Raw genomic sequence first — 17,487 nt, 5'->3', positions numbered from 1 at the left:
ATTCATTGTTAGCTCAATATCAAAATTTATAAACTAAATCAGAGAATCGTTCAATTTAAGAGATTATTTCAATATAATTGTTATATTATAATTTATATATTTTTTTCAAATTTTCTACTCTTATACATATAAATTGAAAAAAATGCAGAATTATCGCGTTAAATGTTTTTTTTTTGTTTCACGAGATGTTAACATACTTTAGATTTTCATGTCATGTATTATTAATATCTGCACTGTAAAAAAAATATGTAAAGTTGCATGAATATAAAAATTATACAATTTATAGTGAAAACATCTAAAATTGAAATTTTTACAAAACGGAAAATTACAATAGCAATAGTATATTTCATAGTTTTGAAATATACTATTGCTATTGTAATTTTAAAAAGTACAAAGTTTTACGTTTAAAAAATATAATATAATATAATAGAATATTATCACATTAAATTTTTACATTTGTATACTTAACAAAAATTATATGTAAATTATAATTCGTTGGCGAATTATTATGTAAATATTTCTATAAATTTAACTTCGATTCTAAATTTTTGCGAATTATTTAATTAAAAAAAAATTTTATTTTTTGTTGTTACATTTTACAAATAAATAAAATTGTAACTTTACTTGTGTAAATATACATTTGTAATAGTAGGTCCTAAAATTAGAATTCATATGTTGTAATTCTACATGTAATTTTTTTACAGTGTGCGTGTTTTTTACAGTGTGTCAAATTAGAGAGACCTCAGTATTTTTCCGAGTGTTTTCTAAAAGTATGTGCAAGGCTGATTAAATAACATTCACTGAACATACTCATGGCCGTAAATTAACTGTATCGTTGACGTTTAGCCGTTTAAATATTGATACGACACGATGATATACGATATATCGATAAGCAGAGAACGGCGATTAAATTCACTGATACTCTTCTCTGTAGAGGATGTACATTTTTTGGCGTAAAAAAAATTATGCCGGCCAGAGGATTTGCATATAGATGCCGAACGATTGTTCGATTGTTCGATTCAATCAACTGAGCTCCGTGCTGCATCAACATTTAAAACATGAACGTCGAGGGAGGAAAACAAATAGGTCAATAATGTAACCATGTGTTACATCGATAAAAAAAATACGGATGTTCGTTGAGGATTATACATCGATTGATATGGATCTATTGATACGAATTTTTATAAAATTATTGCTCTCACAAAACGCGAAACAATGTATCAGTATAACTTTTATCAATAGCTGCGCTCATATATTCTTCAGTATTATCTCTACATCGCTATAATTTTGCAGGGATTTTTCGGCTCGAGTACACATTACTAAAATAATGACACTGCGCTAGGGGTAGTCACGTTTTTAATGCGAAACCTATCATAACAATGGATGCTTATGGGAGGAAAGCAAATCGATATCCCAATACAAGAACTGAACAACCTAAGATTATATACGAAGGGTTGAGAGAGGCCTTATATAGCATTCATATCTAACATAAAATGTATTTCGTATGCATATAGTAAATGTATCTGGATTACGCTGTCACCTTGAATTTTTATTAGCAATGAAAGCTGTATATATTTATGACATGTATAACAATTTTTTACTCGAGAACATGCGCGTTATATGTTTAATGTCATATTTTATTTCGAGATATTCAACGTCAGGTTGAGCTTGCCCAACAAAACCCACTATAATTTTAAATATTTGCAATATTAATAATAATCTTGACTTTTATTTGACAGATAATTAATTATTTACCATAGAAATATAGAAAAATATGTAGAATGTATGTATATACTTACCAAAAATACAGCAATTGTATTATTTTCAATCTCTTGTTAACGAATCACCATATTAAATGCAATTCGTGCAAAAACGATATCATTACTTTGATCAAAATTAGGCAACAACTTCTTCACTGCATTTAGTATTATTTAAATATTAAAAATTCCTTTTGTTCGCAATTACCGCAGATATTTTTTATACGGGCAATGTATTATACATTATCTGCTAAATAATTTTAAACAAGCTAGTTCAGAGCTAAAACAAATTGGATTTTCTGCAAAGTCTCCTCCACAAGATTAATTTTCAGATACAAAAGCGCGACTAAATTGGAATTTTCGATCTTGACCCATTTTAGCTCTGAAGATCTTAATACTTATGCTATCAGAAACTTGTTGTTCTAACCTGGGGCTTAGGTGGTTGTGGTTGCGGCATGGGCTGACTAGCCGGTTCCTCCTTCTTTCGCTTACCAGCTCGCTCACACTCCTGCAGCTTCTTCATGACTCGTGGCGAGTCTGTCAAGCGAAATATACCGGACAACGGACCGCGTGCGGCATCCTCTGTGTCCAGAACGCGTTCCCGTAAGCTGGACGACTCCGGCGGCGCCGACGTGAATCTCACCGTTGATCTGGAGTCACCGTCGGAATCGTCACCATCCCGATGCCGCATAAATCGACTTCTATACCTGGACTTGTTCCTGGGTACCTCATACTCCGGGGCATCGTACCTGGCATACATACACACGCGTACTGCGACGTCAATTAATTAAGACCGTTGCCGAGAAAGTGATTCTGGATTTGGAGAAATCACCAGTGATTTCTATTTACACTATTAGCAATTCACTTTCACGAATTGGAAGCGGATCAATAAACTATGGAATAAGTAGCTTTATAATTAGATGCTTTTTGACTGATCGTTCGAAAAACAAGTGTTTCTTGTTAAATTAAGAATTAATCTTTAATGATTTGTAGTAAAATTTTAAGACAGTATTTTTTAACCTTTTTCAATTCGTGGCACATTAAGTAATGAGCTAAATAAATTTGTCGAGATACACACCTTTCAGTGCTCAGCACAGGTCTTCTATTAGATACCGTTACACAATTCAGAAATAAAGTAGTAAATTTTTTAAGTTTAAGTTTGTATTTTTTTAAAAAATGATTTTATCATTTGCTCCGCTTGTAATGATGTCGCTACTTAAAATGAGAGTAAACACACATAATATATAGTTCAGATAATTTTCACAATTTTTAAAATAATTTTTACTTCAATCTTTTTACTCGTTTTTTTCATTTATTTCTAAATTGTTTCATTTCTTTTTATCTTTTTAAAATTTTTGCAGGACCGATTAAAAATTTTGCTTATGTAATAAAAAATCGAAGTACATTTGAAATGAAATATATCTTCCTGATATATGTGTGTGTGTGTGTGTGTGTGTGTGTGTGTGTGTGTGTGTGTGTGTGTGTGTGTGTGTGTGTGTGTGTGTGTGTGTGTGTGTGTGTGTGTGTGTGTGTGTGTGTGTGTGTGTGTGTGTGTGTTTCAATTTATCCCATATTAATCTTTAATAAACCTTGCTCGATATTAATATGCTAGCGAATATGTTTTCAAACGTGAAAATTTTTTGTAAACAATATTAATCGTTTTTGTAAACATATCGTAATCGTATTTAACGTTATATAGATTATATAAGAAAAGGCTTTAAGATGTCTATCTTATATTAGATATTATGGGATTCAGTGTAAGTAGATCAAGTCAGTCAAAGGTCAGACACGAGTATCAACTTGAATCGTGTGAGAATATAAAAAAAAACTCCCTTCTCCCTGGAGACGGATAATAACTTATCATTTTCATGGATAGATCTCGCAAGAACATATGTCTCTGATATATGTCACTTGAAATTATGACAAGGGAAGGGTGGGGGTCAATGACAAGCCCTACCTGGGCTGAAACGCGATCTGCTTTATAGTGAGATTATCTCTGTTCGATTCGAGAGGATTGCCGATGACAGGACGAAATGATATTAGAGAACCTCCATCTTCTACTCCTATATCATCTTCCATGGTATTCTCCTGAACTTCGCTGATAGGTGCTATCAAATTTTCGCTCTTATCTCTTAAACATTAAAGAATGCAGTCAGCGACGGTGCCATACGTAATATTCCAATAGCAAAAGAATATATGTATATGTGAAAATTTTTTAAACTAAAGGATTGTAATTTGAAAACAAAATTTTAATTGGATTCGTTCGTTGAAATCAATTCTAAAAGATTATAATATTATAGTACTAAAAAGTATCTAAAGATTTAACAAAAAAAATTGAATGAAAAATTTAAATTAAATAACAAGTTTGATTCTTTAATAAAATTATTTAATAAAAAATATCTAATTCATTACATGCGCTTATAAAAATTAAAAAATTCTATATGCTTTTTTTCTCTCTCTTTTTTTTTCAATAAAAGAAAACGTGAAAAAAACAATGTTCTTTACTAATCAATTTACAAGAATAACTATGTGGCAGCTGTACGCGTAGCGAAAAATCAATAGATAGATCTCGAAATAGGATGTGTACTCACTCTATACAATAATGATCTTTCAAAAATTGCTAAAAGAATCAGGATATGTGTCAGTTTTAATTACATTTAAAGCGTCAGCAATTTGTCGAAGGAATTGCAATATCGCGTTCCACAAAATCCTCTGCGAGAAATGACCTTGTTCACGGATTGCAATAAAATCCGCCCATAGCGGATGGCCAAAGATAAATAATTAGATGTGAGTTTTGAGAGACTGCTTTTAGACCAAGGATTGTAGTTATTAAAAAAGTTGACGTCTTGCATTTTTAAGTGAGAGTTTTAAGAATCCTTCAAACAATTAATACTTTAAGAAGCAGCAAACAATGGTTGCTTCTTAAAGTATTAATTATTTCAACAGTACAGTATTATACTGAGGAAATGTAGACAATATAAAGTTTTTCATAAAAGTAGTACTTTCTAATTTTATTATATAATTATTAATTAAAAACGTTAAGACATTTCATTTTAAATTTATAAATTTTTAAATAAATGTTATCAAATTATTAAATAACTACAAAATTATCTTGATCTAAATAAATTTAAATAATAATAATTTTACTTAATATATGATATTAAATAATCTCTTAATAATGTATATAAGTATTATTTATTACAATTGTATGTATAAAAATATGTATAAATAAAACATATACGGATATGTTTCATATAAAATCTTTTGAATGTTTAATCCATCTATCTGCATTTGCACTATATATTTGTATCATCAGGTATTATCGATTTTAAGTACTTAACCATTTAGCTACATTTCCATGATATGATATCAGGCGTTGTCACGCTTCAAAACGCTGGCAAAGTACACACGCCAGAAATTCCGACGGCAATAATGGTCGTTTGTATATTTCAGTTTTTTCGTGACGCAAAAAGAGAGCGATTGAAACGCGCGCTTTTCAGAACGTATTGTGAAAAAAAAAGTACGAATAATGGAATTTTCACTCGAATATCACAAGGCAAGTGTCAAAAATAAACACCGCAACGCGCGTACGTTCCGCATACAGTGAAAATGCATCGCACGAGATTCATTTACAATTCGAGCGATATCTAGTTCGCGCGCGATCGACAAATTGATGAGACCTTCACCACGGCAAATAATGGTATTTTCTCTAATAATCGCGCAAAACGATCACGATTGGCGTAATTATATAACAAACGGAATACAGACGGCACGAGGCAGGACAGCCGCGATTGCCGCATGTAAAGCAGGTCTTTCCAGTGCGCGAGAGCGTTAATTACTAAAAAATACGTGCTCGCGCGTACCTGAAGCATTTAATTTACATTTTGACGAGGCCGCTTAATAAAACGGCCTCACGAGATGTTCTAACGACCGACATTGTATGAAACAGACAGCAATTAAACCCGACACGTCTATTCCAAGTTAAAGACGTTTTTTAAGCGGTTCCTTTGAATCGGAATAGAAGGAGAAAGAAAGAGAAAGAAAGAAAAAAGAGAGAGAGAAAGAGAGATGAAGGAAATGAGAAAATGCCAAAACCAAGTGTATTTATAACTTACGCCAGAATAAACATGCGAGGTATTTGCAGAAAGTGCACTTTTCTTCGACATGCTTCAAAATACGATAAAGTCTGTTGCAGGAAATTTTTGTGACGTTGTATAAACTTATATGTAAAAATAAGACTAACAAATTTAGAACATGAAATGTCAATTAATTTATTAATACGAGAATCCTTATTAACATGGTTCTGTTACAACATCTTTACAACATTCTAAATTTGATTGTTTATTTTTTACATATTGCTTTGCATATTACGAGCTATATTATTGTAATATTTTCAAATTTAGTATATTAAAAGAGTTTTGTGGTTATTTTAATTCAAGCCTTTTTCAGATGTAAATATTAATAAATATATTTGGGAAATCTGACTGTCGATTGAAATTATTTTCTGTCAAATGTACCTTTTATCAAATATTGGAACGTATATTAATTAAAATGTACTATTTTTCCCTATATCACGACTGTTTCAATTAAAATTAATAGTCGCACTTATATTATTTAATAAGTTGTGTGTAAAAAAAGATGTGGAAATTGTAATTTAGAAAATAATTAATACTATGAAGAATGCAGTAACGATTGCTAGTAAAATTAAATCCGAGTTAATATATTCAAAATTATAATAACTCAAAAAGTATCCGATTAAAAGGATCTGATTAAAGATATTCGATTTTAATCTGATTAGTCTAATCGTACCGTAAATATACACCCCTCCCAGACTTGCTAGGCACGTACCAATCATTGTTGCGCGCCGATGGCATTCCTGCGTCGTTTCTGCTGTTGCGCGAGTAGAATATTAATACGTTCCATTATCTAACGCCTCGCAACAAAAAGCCATGGTATTATCGGTTCAATCTGTTACACCTTCGTAGTAATAAACAATAAAATGACGCGTGTGTGCTTGGAACGCTTTTACCCCACGGTTCGATTCTCGAAGAAATATATCGGCCACGATTGTACGAGCAAATTGTTCATGGTCATCTTACAGATGTATTAGCGCGACACGTCCTCGTTCCGTAAATAAAATTGCGAATTTTCACGACGGCTGATTTATCGTTTCGAAAACAGACTGAATCTCGGTGCTATAAATCAAGGAATGACTCGATCTCGGGTCGTCCAACGATCCAAGGACATTTCTTGTCTCCATTGACCGTCTTGCAGTTTTAAATCGGCTCCGAGACAAATTGATCTCACTAATAAATAGCGGAAGAAATGGTTTCCCTGTGTCTGGACATTTATTTTTATAATCTACTTACACTGGTACGAGTCGAAAAGTCGAAACATATAGACAGTTTTTTTTTTTTAAAAAGTTCTATCTCCTACCCAACGCGATTTTTATCCTCCTTAATCGGTATTCCATATTCCTCAAACTCTACGAAGTATATGTATGTATGATATTACTTTCGGAAAAATTTCTCTTTATTTTTCTATTTTATAAGCTGAGATGTCATGGTTGCAATATAAAGAAATGTAATAGTCTTTTGCAGCAAGTATTCTATATAGAAAATAAATAAGCTATCACAACATTTTTCTGTAAATCAATATTAGAAAGAAATAGAATACGGCAACGATAGATAAGATTTAATTCGTGCTTGTAAACGACGATGTTTAGATGGGCTCATGATGTTTAGAATAGCGATACGAAAACAATTGATTTTTCGCACCGCTAGTAATATCGGGAAATAATACTCGGATATTCGAGCACTCTCGAGAAGAGAGACGTAAGAAGTAGTGATAGTTACTCGTATTCGGGAACATATCGATTTCTGGCCAGTCGTTCCTCTTCTTGCTGTCTGTATTGCGAGGCGAGACGGTGATCACTCTTGCTTCTCATAAGACCAGGCGAACCCACCGGTGGGGCTAAACTGCTGGAGCTACCCAGCAATCCGCCGCTCCCGCTTTCCGGTTTAATGTTCAATTCACCGTAACCCGCCACGTGAAGGACAAGCTGATTCGGATCGTGCGCCATCACGAAGCGGACTCGTCGGTTGTAATCCCCCGCCTCATATTCGAAGTTCCTGCGAAGAACAATCGTCCATCTTCATTTGCTGAGAAATATGACGGACCGCTACAAATTAAGTTTTGCAAAATCGATAATAATTATGTTGCAGATTGTACTGTGTGAAGTCGAAAGAAATTATGATAGAAGTATTCATCTTTTTATCATTTCATATTATATTATATTATGAGTGAAAAACTTTTTTTATCAAGCGCGATAAGGTATGATTAATTTTAATTTACTTTGCGTATTTTCAGTTTTATAATATCGTTTGATAGAAATAAAAATAATTAAAAAAACTACATTGCTAAGCACAATGCCGGGCGCATTTATTTGAATTAAACTTTCAACATGGCGCGATTCCATTTAACTAATACATTCGAAAGAATTGCACAACTTTGCTGGACATTTTTACATCTTGGTTTAGCATGAGACTTCTACAATAGAAGTCCGCGAACTTTTAAAATTCATTATAATTCGACAATGTTTATTAACGAAACGTATTATTTTATCGAAGTTAAAAATGCGATCGCGCGATTTTACGTACAGCGATTTTCCGCAATTAAAATATGCGCCATTCGATGTTTTGTCACTTACTTAACACAATTATTGTACTTGAGTTAATGAACGTATAATTTTGTTATGTGGCGCGTTTTGCGTCTGTGATTTATAGCAGATTTTGCGCGTGTTACATATTTCATAATGGTGTTCGCGGTAATGTTGAACGTTAATTACATTAGCCAACGTTGAATTTCTGCTATATTATACTTGCAATGTTATTATCACAAATCTCGGCTCAGAATTCATATGGCAGCTGCCAATATCGGCATATTCATTTCGACAGCATTCAAATTACGATCGATTTTTTTTTTTATTGGAGAGTATCGCTGTTGTCCTAGCGATTTATGTTTATTTATTATATTTTCGTATGTCTGAAATGGTTATCAATTTTTTGAACGATTGCATTTTATAGAGAGATAGGAAATATCATATTTTATTATAAATAATAAATATTTTTTGCTCAATAATAAACAACGTAAATATAATTTTTAGTTTAAATATGGTATGATAAACAATCCTGTTAGAAAAGGAACAGTTGTGATAATTTTACGAAATAACGTGGGTGCTATTAAATCAAAATAGAATCGAGGTGAAGCATCACTACGGGATCCGAAATTGAAATAAAATAGCTCGCGGGAGATAGGAAACCGTTCATTTAACGATTTCTTTCTGGTCGGAGCTACAAAAAAAGGAGGCCGCAAAATAGATAGCCGATAATAAATCGTAACAAGACTACAGGACCGCGTAGGGTTTAACGAGCGGGTGCCGAAAAGAAAAGGGAGATTACGCGGCGACAAACCTGATAAATTCCACCGTACGCAGGAAGAGCTCCTTTGTGTCCAGGAGCTCGGCGTCATCCCATGGCACGTTTTCATTTATGTGTGCCTCCGCCAGATCGCAGTTACTTTGGATATTCGCGATTTCCAATTCGAGATTCTCTTTGAGCTGAATCAGACCTCTGAGCTCGGTGCCGAGGTATCGATCGACCTCGTTACGCAGATGTTCCGTACGGTCTTTCAAAGCCTTGCTCAGCCTCCGATAAATCTCGTCCACTTCCTCGGCGACCGAAGCGCAGTTTGTCTGCAGGCCCAATGTGTTTTTTTCCACCAGGGCCAGCGCGTCCTGCAGCCTGTGCAATCCTCTGCGCACCTGAGAACATACAATCGGAATATGCGGATTTGACAAGCCGGAAATGCAAATCTGCGTTTAGCTTAAGCGCGCTGCGTCATCGCAATTGTGATATCGATTATGCAAATGGTAAGTGGGCGTGGATAAATACATCCAATTATTGCTATTATTATTAATGTAAATTTAACGCGTTATTTATACAAATTCATTTAGAAGTTTGTGATATGAAAAAAGTAAGTATTTGAACGGAATAATAGCGCGAAAATAATGCATTATATGACACCATTTACATATTCTAAATATCCTGTATTTATTCCTATATATAATATTTTTGGAATCATATAAAGTTTGCTTTCAATAAACATTCTATTTTTATTCCTAATATTTTTGGAATCATATATGAAAGCTTGCTTTAAATAAACTAAAATTTTTGTGCTTTTGGGGCAAACGTACTAATGATTATATTTATTTAGGCTTCATTATAGTTATGCTGCAACTGCATGGCCTAGATACATATGTGGAGGCCTAAATGAACGAAGCGGACCTAGCTGAAATAATAAACAGTCTGGACATACAAATATCTTAGCGCAAAGCTCTAAAAGGGATTCGCAGTTTTACGTTATATGCTTTACGATGTATCTACGCAAGAGTATTACATTTTTATAGGCACATATAAATGTAATTGGTTCATATGTCATATGCTATTTATATATCAGCTACATATACGTATTGACACGAGTCAACGCTGACCTAAATTAATAAAATTTTCTTAAATGTAGATCAGAATTTTTTGCAAAAATTATGATCTAAAACTTATTCATGGAAATATTCATAGAAAATATCAATATTCATATAAAATATGATTTTATATCTTCAAGATATAAAATCAATATTAAATAATTCATGATTGTTGTCGTTATAAATAAGGGAAATAGCAAAATGTAGTTTCTTTTAAGGAAAAATATAGTAATCAATAATACGAACTAAGAAGATTAAAAATATATATTTATTATCATATTTATTAAAAATGAATAATAAATTAATAAATTAACATAAAATAAATCAAAATAGATTAAAATAATTTTAATCTATATTTTAATTTATTTTATTATTTTGTCTTGACTTTCCTGTCTGATTAATTGTTCATGCTGAGGAAAACTTATTGTTAGTACAGTCGAAACGCCAACATTAATTTACAATATTATTATTCTTTCAGCTATAATATTTATATAACTTTTCAATCTTAATTAATTTGTATTATTAACTATTATTTTTTTCTAATTTATACATGTGTTAAACTTGATTAATAATTCATTATTCATTATTATAACATTATTCATTACAGGCTAGATTTTTTATTTGTTATTAATTATTTGTCCAAAATAATTTTATAGATATCTGCAATTTATTTAGCTACATTCTATAATTCGTTGTATGTATCTTACAGTAAATGTAGTAATAAATAATATTGAAAAAAAGCTGGAAAAGTTATTGTATTCTAGATAATGTATCTCATGTTTAAAATTGAGCAAGCGTATTCAGCGATTGGTAAGAGCTTATCGAAGAAGAAAAAGGAAGTGGAGATGTGCAAGAAACTTTAATACGGCGAAAATATATGCGTGGGCTTTGGCGGAATCTGAATTGAAAAATGCAGACCGGAATATTGGTTACAATTTTGCACAATACAGATATTGGCATGTAGACGGGAAATAGATAATGTAAATAAAAGAAACCGCATAGCTTGAATATGGGGTTCGGAATATCTACAATAATCTATTGTACGGTAATGCATAACAAAATTTTGAGTGAATTATTACATAATAGAATATAGGAAAAACTTTTGCTGATAACATCATGGTATATACGAGAAAAAAAAAGAAAATATTTGTAATTATTTTATTCACAAGAGAATTTATGTTTTTCACAAAAACTATAATTTCTATTTCAGTTTAAAAATTAATAATTACACGGTGTGCATTCAATAAGAAAAATACTTTAATTTTATAGCTATACTAAATCAAAATTATATAAATACTAATAAAATATTCATTGAATTATAAAAAAATAATGAAAATTGAAATTCAATGAATTCTCATAATGATTTAGGTTATAAAACTATTACTAGAATTCAGCGCAAGAATGAATATATAATTACATAAATGAATCCAGAGAGGATTATATTAATGAATTAACGACATTAAGTTGGACATTGATTAACGATCATTCGTTGGACTAAAAATGACCAACATTTTTTTCAATGTATGCATGAAATGAATCTTCCGTTACTCTTTTCGATCGATTCATTAACTGTTTCGGTATGCAACATAGAGAACAGATTACAATTATACGATGCGCGGCGATCGAGAAATTTGAGATACGTCCGTAATTTCATTCAATTGGTATGGAAAGACTCGAAATTCATAGCTATCGTCATTATCATCAATTTGGACCGGTAGATTTATTTCGTATGCAACTACCGATGCAACCGCAAATATCTATAAATTGGAAACGCAAACTATAATATATCGCTAAAAGAAATAAAAATTAATGAGGAAACTCTCTCATCGATGTATTTCAGAAAATAAATGTTATATTAAATTGCATGACCAATGAATGACAAATCCGACAAATAAAAAAATTGTCGATAATTATTGAGGAAAATGAAGCAAAATATTACAAGAGTTACCATGTGATCTGAATATTTTTATAATATACTTTTATGAGAGAGAAACCATGTACATAAATTGTATATCGTTAGGATATTTCTTTTCTGTACGACGACGGGAACAAAATCGTGCCCGGTTTACGGAATAAATCCGGAAAATCGTGGGAAAGCCATCCTATTATTCTGCTAGGAGATAGAGAAAAGTGCAAGAGACGTGAATGCATTCGCGGAGAGTATCTCGGTGCATTAGCATCATAATTTCTTATACCGTGGCGAGGTCGAGTTGCATCGGTGATTTTACCGTGCTTCATCACGTTTATTTCATCGTTCGACAAGACTTGGCTTTTACACGTTCGTCTCAAAACGCCGAGGGATGCTATTTTCGTGTGAAATTTTTATAGTCCGTCGTGCGGTGCTGAAATTGTATAAATTGGTCAAATTGCGAACAATTAAGATAAATAAATCAAAGTTTTCAGAAGGTATATTGTGCACGCGTCGGAGCGTGCACAATTGAACACGTGTACAAAGATATTTGTTGTACTCGCGCAATGCAATAATGAATGAAATTTTCCGGAGTACAGGATAAAAATTGCATTAATGGTTCAAATTACACACGATAGACGATATAGACATGATATACCCCCCTTTCGCGTGCTTTTTATATAAAATAAAATTCTCCAAAATATCATTCTTTCGATGTATTGAGCGATAAATACAATTTTTACGAAGTGTTATACCGTAAATGGAACATTGCATGAGTCCTTTCCAAATTGATTAAATCGAGTGCTATTAAAATAAATAAAACGAGCTTTTTAAAGGGGGATTATTTTTCACGTTGTTTCGCGAAATAAATGGTTCAACTCGTTTTTTTCTCTCAGGCTGCCTTTGGAAATAATTATTCTCTATCGCTTTTTATGTGCACAAAGCATGGCGTTTACATTTTCGTGATATTCCGTGATATTTGTTAAATCAAATATAATAAAAATTAATTAAATATAGATGTTTCATGCGGTTCAAACAATAGATAGATATTTTGCCACGTAAATTCCCAAGTGCAATCGTGTGTCTATGCAATAATGAGATTCGGCGCATTACAAAATTAACTGTGCGGCTGAAAGCCTCGCGACATGGAAGTCCGGTTGTTAACTAATTAAAGCCAGCAGCAGAATTCATCCTACTGTGCTCCAAACTCCTATCGATATCGTCTTTTGAAAAGATTTGGCGCTAGAATGTTTCATTACACTAAAAAAATAATTTGATTATATCAATAGATATATATATAATAGAAAGCTTTTAGTAAAATCAAACAGAATTTTCATGATTGAACTGAATAACTTATAAAATATTTGAAAACTTAAGGAATAACTTAATAATAACTTAGCGCTCAATTCACTAACTAATAAAAGAAAAGAAAAATTCAGTTGGATTTATAAAATTCCTTGTTATATTCACTAGAATTTCTTATTTTAATAAAAAGTTTTTTTATTAAAAAGTTATATTTATTTAATTAAATAAATTTAGTAATCTTACAAAGAAATTCTGATTCTGATAGTTAACAGAAAAAAGTTAATTATACTCATTTGATATTTTTTTAGAAAAGTTTTGATCTGTTCATTTTTCAACAAACAAACTGATTAAATCTATCGGATTTTCAATTTATGTCACCAAATTTTTTCTCAGTGTAACTAATTAAATCATGGAAAATGTACAACGAGCCGTAGAAATGAAATATAAACGTCTGCATATATAAAGAGAGTACAAAATTTTTCTGTTGCACAGTAAATAAATTAAGTAATTAAAAAGTATATCAGGCGTCCTTTTTGCGCTACCTTTCATCTACGCATCCTTATTATCAATTATTGTAGCCAATCATCTTTCTTTAGAAAAAATATAATTATAACATTTTATAAATGCAGTTTATTCATAATGCTCAAATGCTTTTAGCAGCGAAATTTTACAATTAAAATTTGGTTAAGAAAGATGCATACATTTTAAAGTTCCTGTTGATTCACTACTATTCTATTTTAGATATTTGATATCAGATAATTTTTTGCAAGATAATCTTTATAGTATATTTCCTCGCCATTGACGTCACGGTCTGAAATAGTAGTGATGAGTAAACAAGAACTTTAATTTGTAATTAAAAAAAAAACGCAAAATTAAGCATTTTTCTATAATAATGAATTTTCCTGTTATCCAGTTCATTTTATCGATTCATGTCCGCGCTTCTGAATAATCATGAAACAATGAAATATAAATGGCGATCAGCATCAAATTCTCGGGGAATTTGAACAGGAAGAGCAGACCATATTTCAGGCACACACGCGTAATTTCCATGACACAGAGGATGATCTGACAGATTCGACAGAACCATGTTAGCAACTTTGAACATAGAAATATGTTCAGAAATCTGTGCGCTTTACATGCGCAATATCCAGCTTGTCGAAGCACAATCTCAGTATCTCTGGATTGTCTCAAAGATCGCTTCGAAGTTTCTTCCGTTACTTGAAATAGACGTGATTCATCGGGGTTCTCCTGGAGACAAACGGCAAATTCGCACAATCTTCGAACGTCATCCCTCAATACATACAATTTGCCTTGCAAAGTTCTTGATGCGGAATCATCGAACAATAAATTTCGGCACGTAAGAATTATAGCTTCTTTTTCTCAGTTGAATCGTTATCTCGAAAAAGAATACATCACTTCTATTTTATTTCACTTAAATTTTCTACCATAAGTTTTGGATAAGTGCATTTCTCGAATACTATACAAAGCTCCAGATACAAATAATAATACTTATATAACTTTTGAAGATATAACTCGAGAAATTGAGATTTCTCAATCAATAATATTTTTTAAGTTACATTTATAAATTTGAATTATCGTTATTAAAATAAACTTACCATTCATTCTTTTTTGTATAAATTATTTAATTTTGATTTTTTGAAATTAATTAAATGGTGTCAACTAATTAAATGGTTTTAGTCAACATAAAATAAATGGATCCCAATGGGTTTAGAGTCAGTAACTGTGTTATATTTGATATCAGTTTCGGAGGGTTAAATATTTGTAATATAAAAGTTAAATGACATAAATCTAGATCGTAAGCTTGAGATCTTTTTATTTAAATAATGATTCTATTTCGTTGTATTTATTTGTTATACGTTATTGAATTCAACTAACGTCTTCATATTGCATGCCCTTAATAAAAAACGAAAAATCTAGGTCGCAATCTTGTTATAACGTTCGTCCCTATCGTATACACGCTTAATTACAATGCGCGAAGTTGCGCGGCAATAAATTTTCCGTTGGGACGCCGAAGGGCACGACGTAACGAATTTAAAGTACACCCCGATACCGGATACCATAACACAACAGTTTCCGCTTTCCTAAATACATTACAACGTCTACCAACGAACCGAAGAGAAAATTAGTTATAGAACCGGTTAAATTAGTTTCTGCGATCGACAAAATTTCTTGTGGTAGAATTTGTCTTAAAACGGGAAAATTGATTGACAATGGTTATCGCTTGTAGATGACAATGATAAAAAAAAATATCAAAATTCATCGTTTTTTTTTTTCAAGATTACAATTTTAATATTGATTCGATATCGGCACACCGATATTTCTGACACTTTCTAAATTTCTTGAAATAAAATCTTACTGGAGCAATTTTTGGAGAAGAGTGAAAATATTTTATTTCTTGAAAAGAATGACAATTTTTACTCTTTTTCAATGAAATTTCATTCTAAGACATTTATAGAGCACATTAATAAGTAATTAATTTATTGAAATAACTGACTAATATCCCTTATTTTTCTAATATCTTCTCATTACTTTTAATTTCAGATTTATTTTTTAAATCGTAGTTTCAGCTACATCGATCCATTTTTTCAATTTTCCTGAATTTTCTAAATTTGCAGAAAATATATATCATTGTACCTGAGAATTGATGCGGGTAATTTCGCGTCTCAGAATATCCATGTGCGCATCTTTGCATTCGGGACAGCATTTCTTCTCGCAATGCACGCACAGTTGACAGTAACTCTTCTCAGAGCAAACGCCACAGCGTTCCATGGTCTGACCGCTGGTCGGGTCCGGCAATTCTCCCGTGATTTCGATATGCAATTCCAGGAATCGCTGCAGTGTCACGTTGGTCGGAAAGGCTTGCACGCCCTACAAACAGGATGTATGTTCGGCTCGATTAACGCTCGTAATACGTGTACATGCATCGAGTATGCCGCTTATTAATGGACCGGAATCGATACACTGTGCGCATAATGTCGCGAATTAATTATGCAACGCGCGCTGGCCTTCTTTATTAGAGAAGATACTAATATGTGAGTGTCAAATAAATGAATTGACTATTAATACATAGAAGGATAGTTTTGCTGAAATATAAATCTAAAAATTTAGCGAGGTACAAGTCTGAAAATAATTTTTCATTAGACTCAAAATAATTACAATAAAACATTTAAGCTGATTGCTAGAATGTCAAAATTTTTTGCGTTCAACATTGTTCATCATACATAATTTTCCTACATAATTATTTTGATGATTCAACAAAATTATAGATATTTTAGCAAAATTGTTCTTTTTGTGCATCGACGCGGCTGTTAAATATCATTTATCTTTTTGAAACTATTTAATTTTTTTTGCTTAAATACATATAATTGAATAATTGATTATGCAGCGATTGTAACGAAAAACATTTTAGAATTCTGCTTATGTAAATACGTTTGATTATTCTGAAAAAATAGACCGGTTCAAAGACCACATTAGCACGAAACGCGAGAATACACTGGGTTTAATGAGAATTCTCTCGCATTTGGACTCGTCGTTGAATAAAGATGAGCTTACACGTAGTGGCACATGGTTACATTGACACGCATAGAATAACATTTAATTTGTGCGACAAAACATAGATCGATTTTTTCCTGTTCGTCCGATCGTAAACATTAAAGACATAAATCCAATAAAGCGACACGTAATTGCTGGAGAATTGATTTTGCGACGAACGAATTGCGACAGCTTGCACAATCCTATATATACTTTTCATTTTATTACTTTTAGAGAATTTTGGAAAGTTGTTTTTTTTTTAAACATGATATATATAATATATATAGATAATTTATATATATATATATATATATATATATATATATATATATATATATTATTATATGTAGTATAGTACGTAACGAACGTAAGACGAACGTAAATAATTAAATTTACTTAACTAAATTTAAATTAATTATATAATT

General features: G+C 31.7%; 1 protein-coding gene across 1 annotated transcript in view; it reads right to left on the bottom strand.

Moving 5' to 3' along the window:
- Positions 1-17,487, bottom strand: part of LOC105627932 — a 42,097-nt gene that overhangs the window by 24,145 nt on the left and 465 nt on the right. Inside the window, exons 2-5 of the mRNA XM_012209203.1 lie at positions 16,166-16,399; positions 9,230-9,579; positions 7,613-7,888; positions 2,185-2,506 (exon numbers count right to left, since the gene is read on the bottom strand). Coding sequence (XP_012064593.1) covers positions 2,185-2,506; positions 7,613-7,888; positions 9,230-9,579; positions 16,166-16,399 — 1,182 coding nt within the window. The remainder of the gene's footprint in view (positions 1-2,184; positions 2,507-7,612; positions 7,889-9,229; positions 9,580-16,165; positions 16,400-17,487) is intronic.

Source organism: Atta cephalotes (genome assembly GCF_000143395.1).
Source record: "Atta cephalotes unplaced genomic scaffold scaffold00011, whole genome shotgun sequence".
Lineage (NCBI taxonomy): Eukaryota > Metazoa > Arthropoda > Insecta > Hymenoptera > Formicidae > Atta > Atta cephalotes.
Note: the sequence above shows the minus strand (reverse complement) of the source record. Positions and strands in the feature narration are given on the sequence as shown.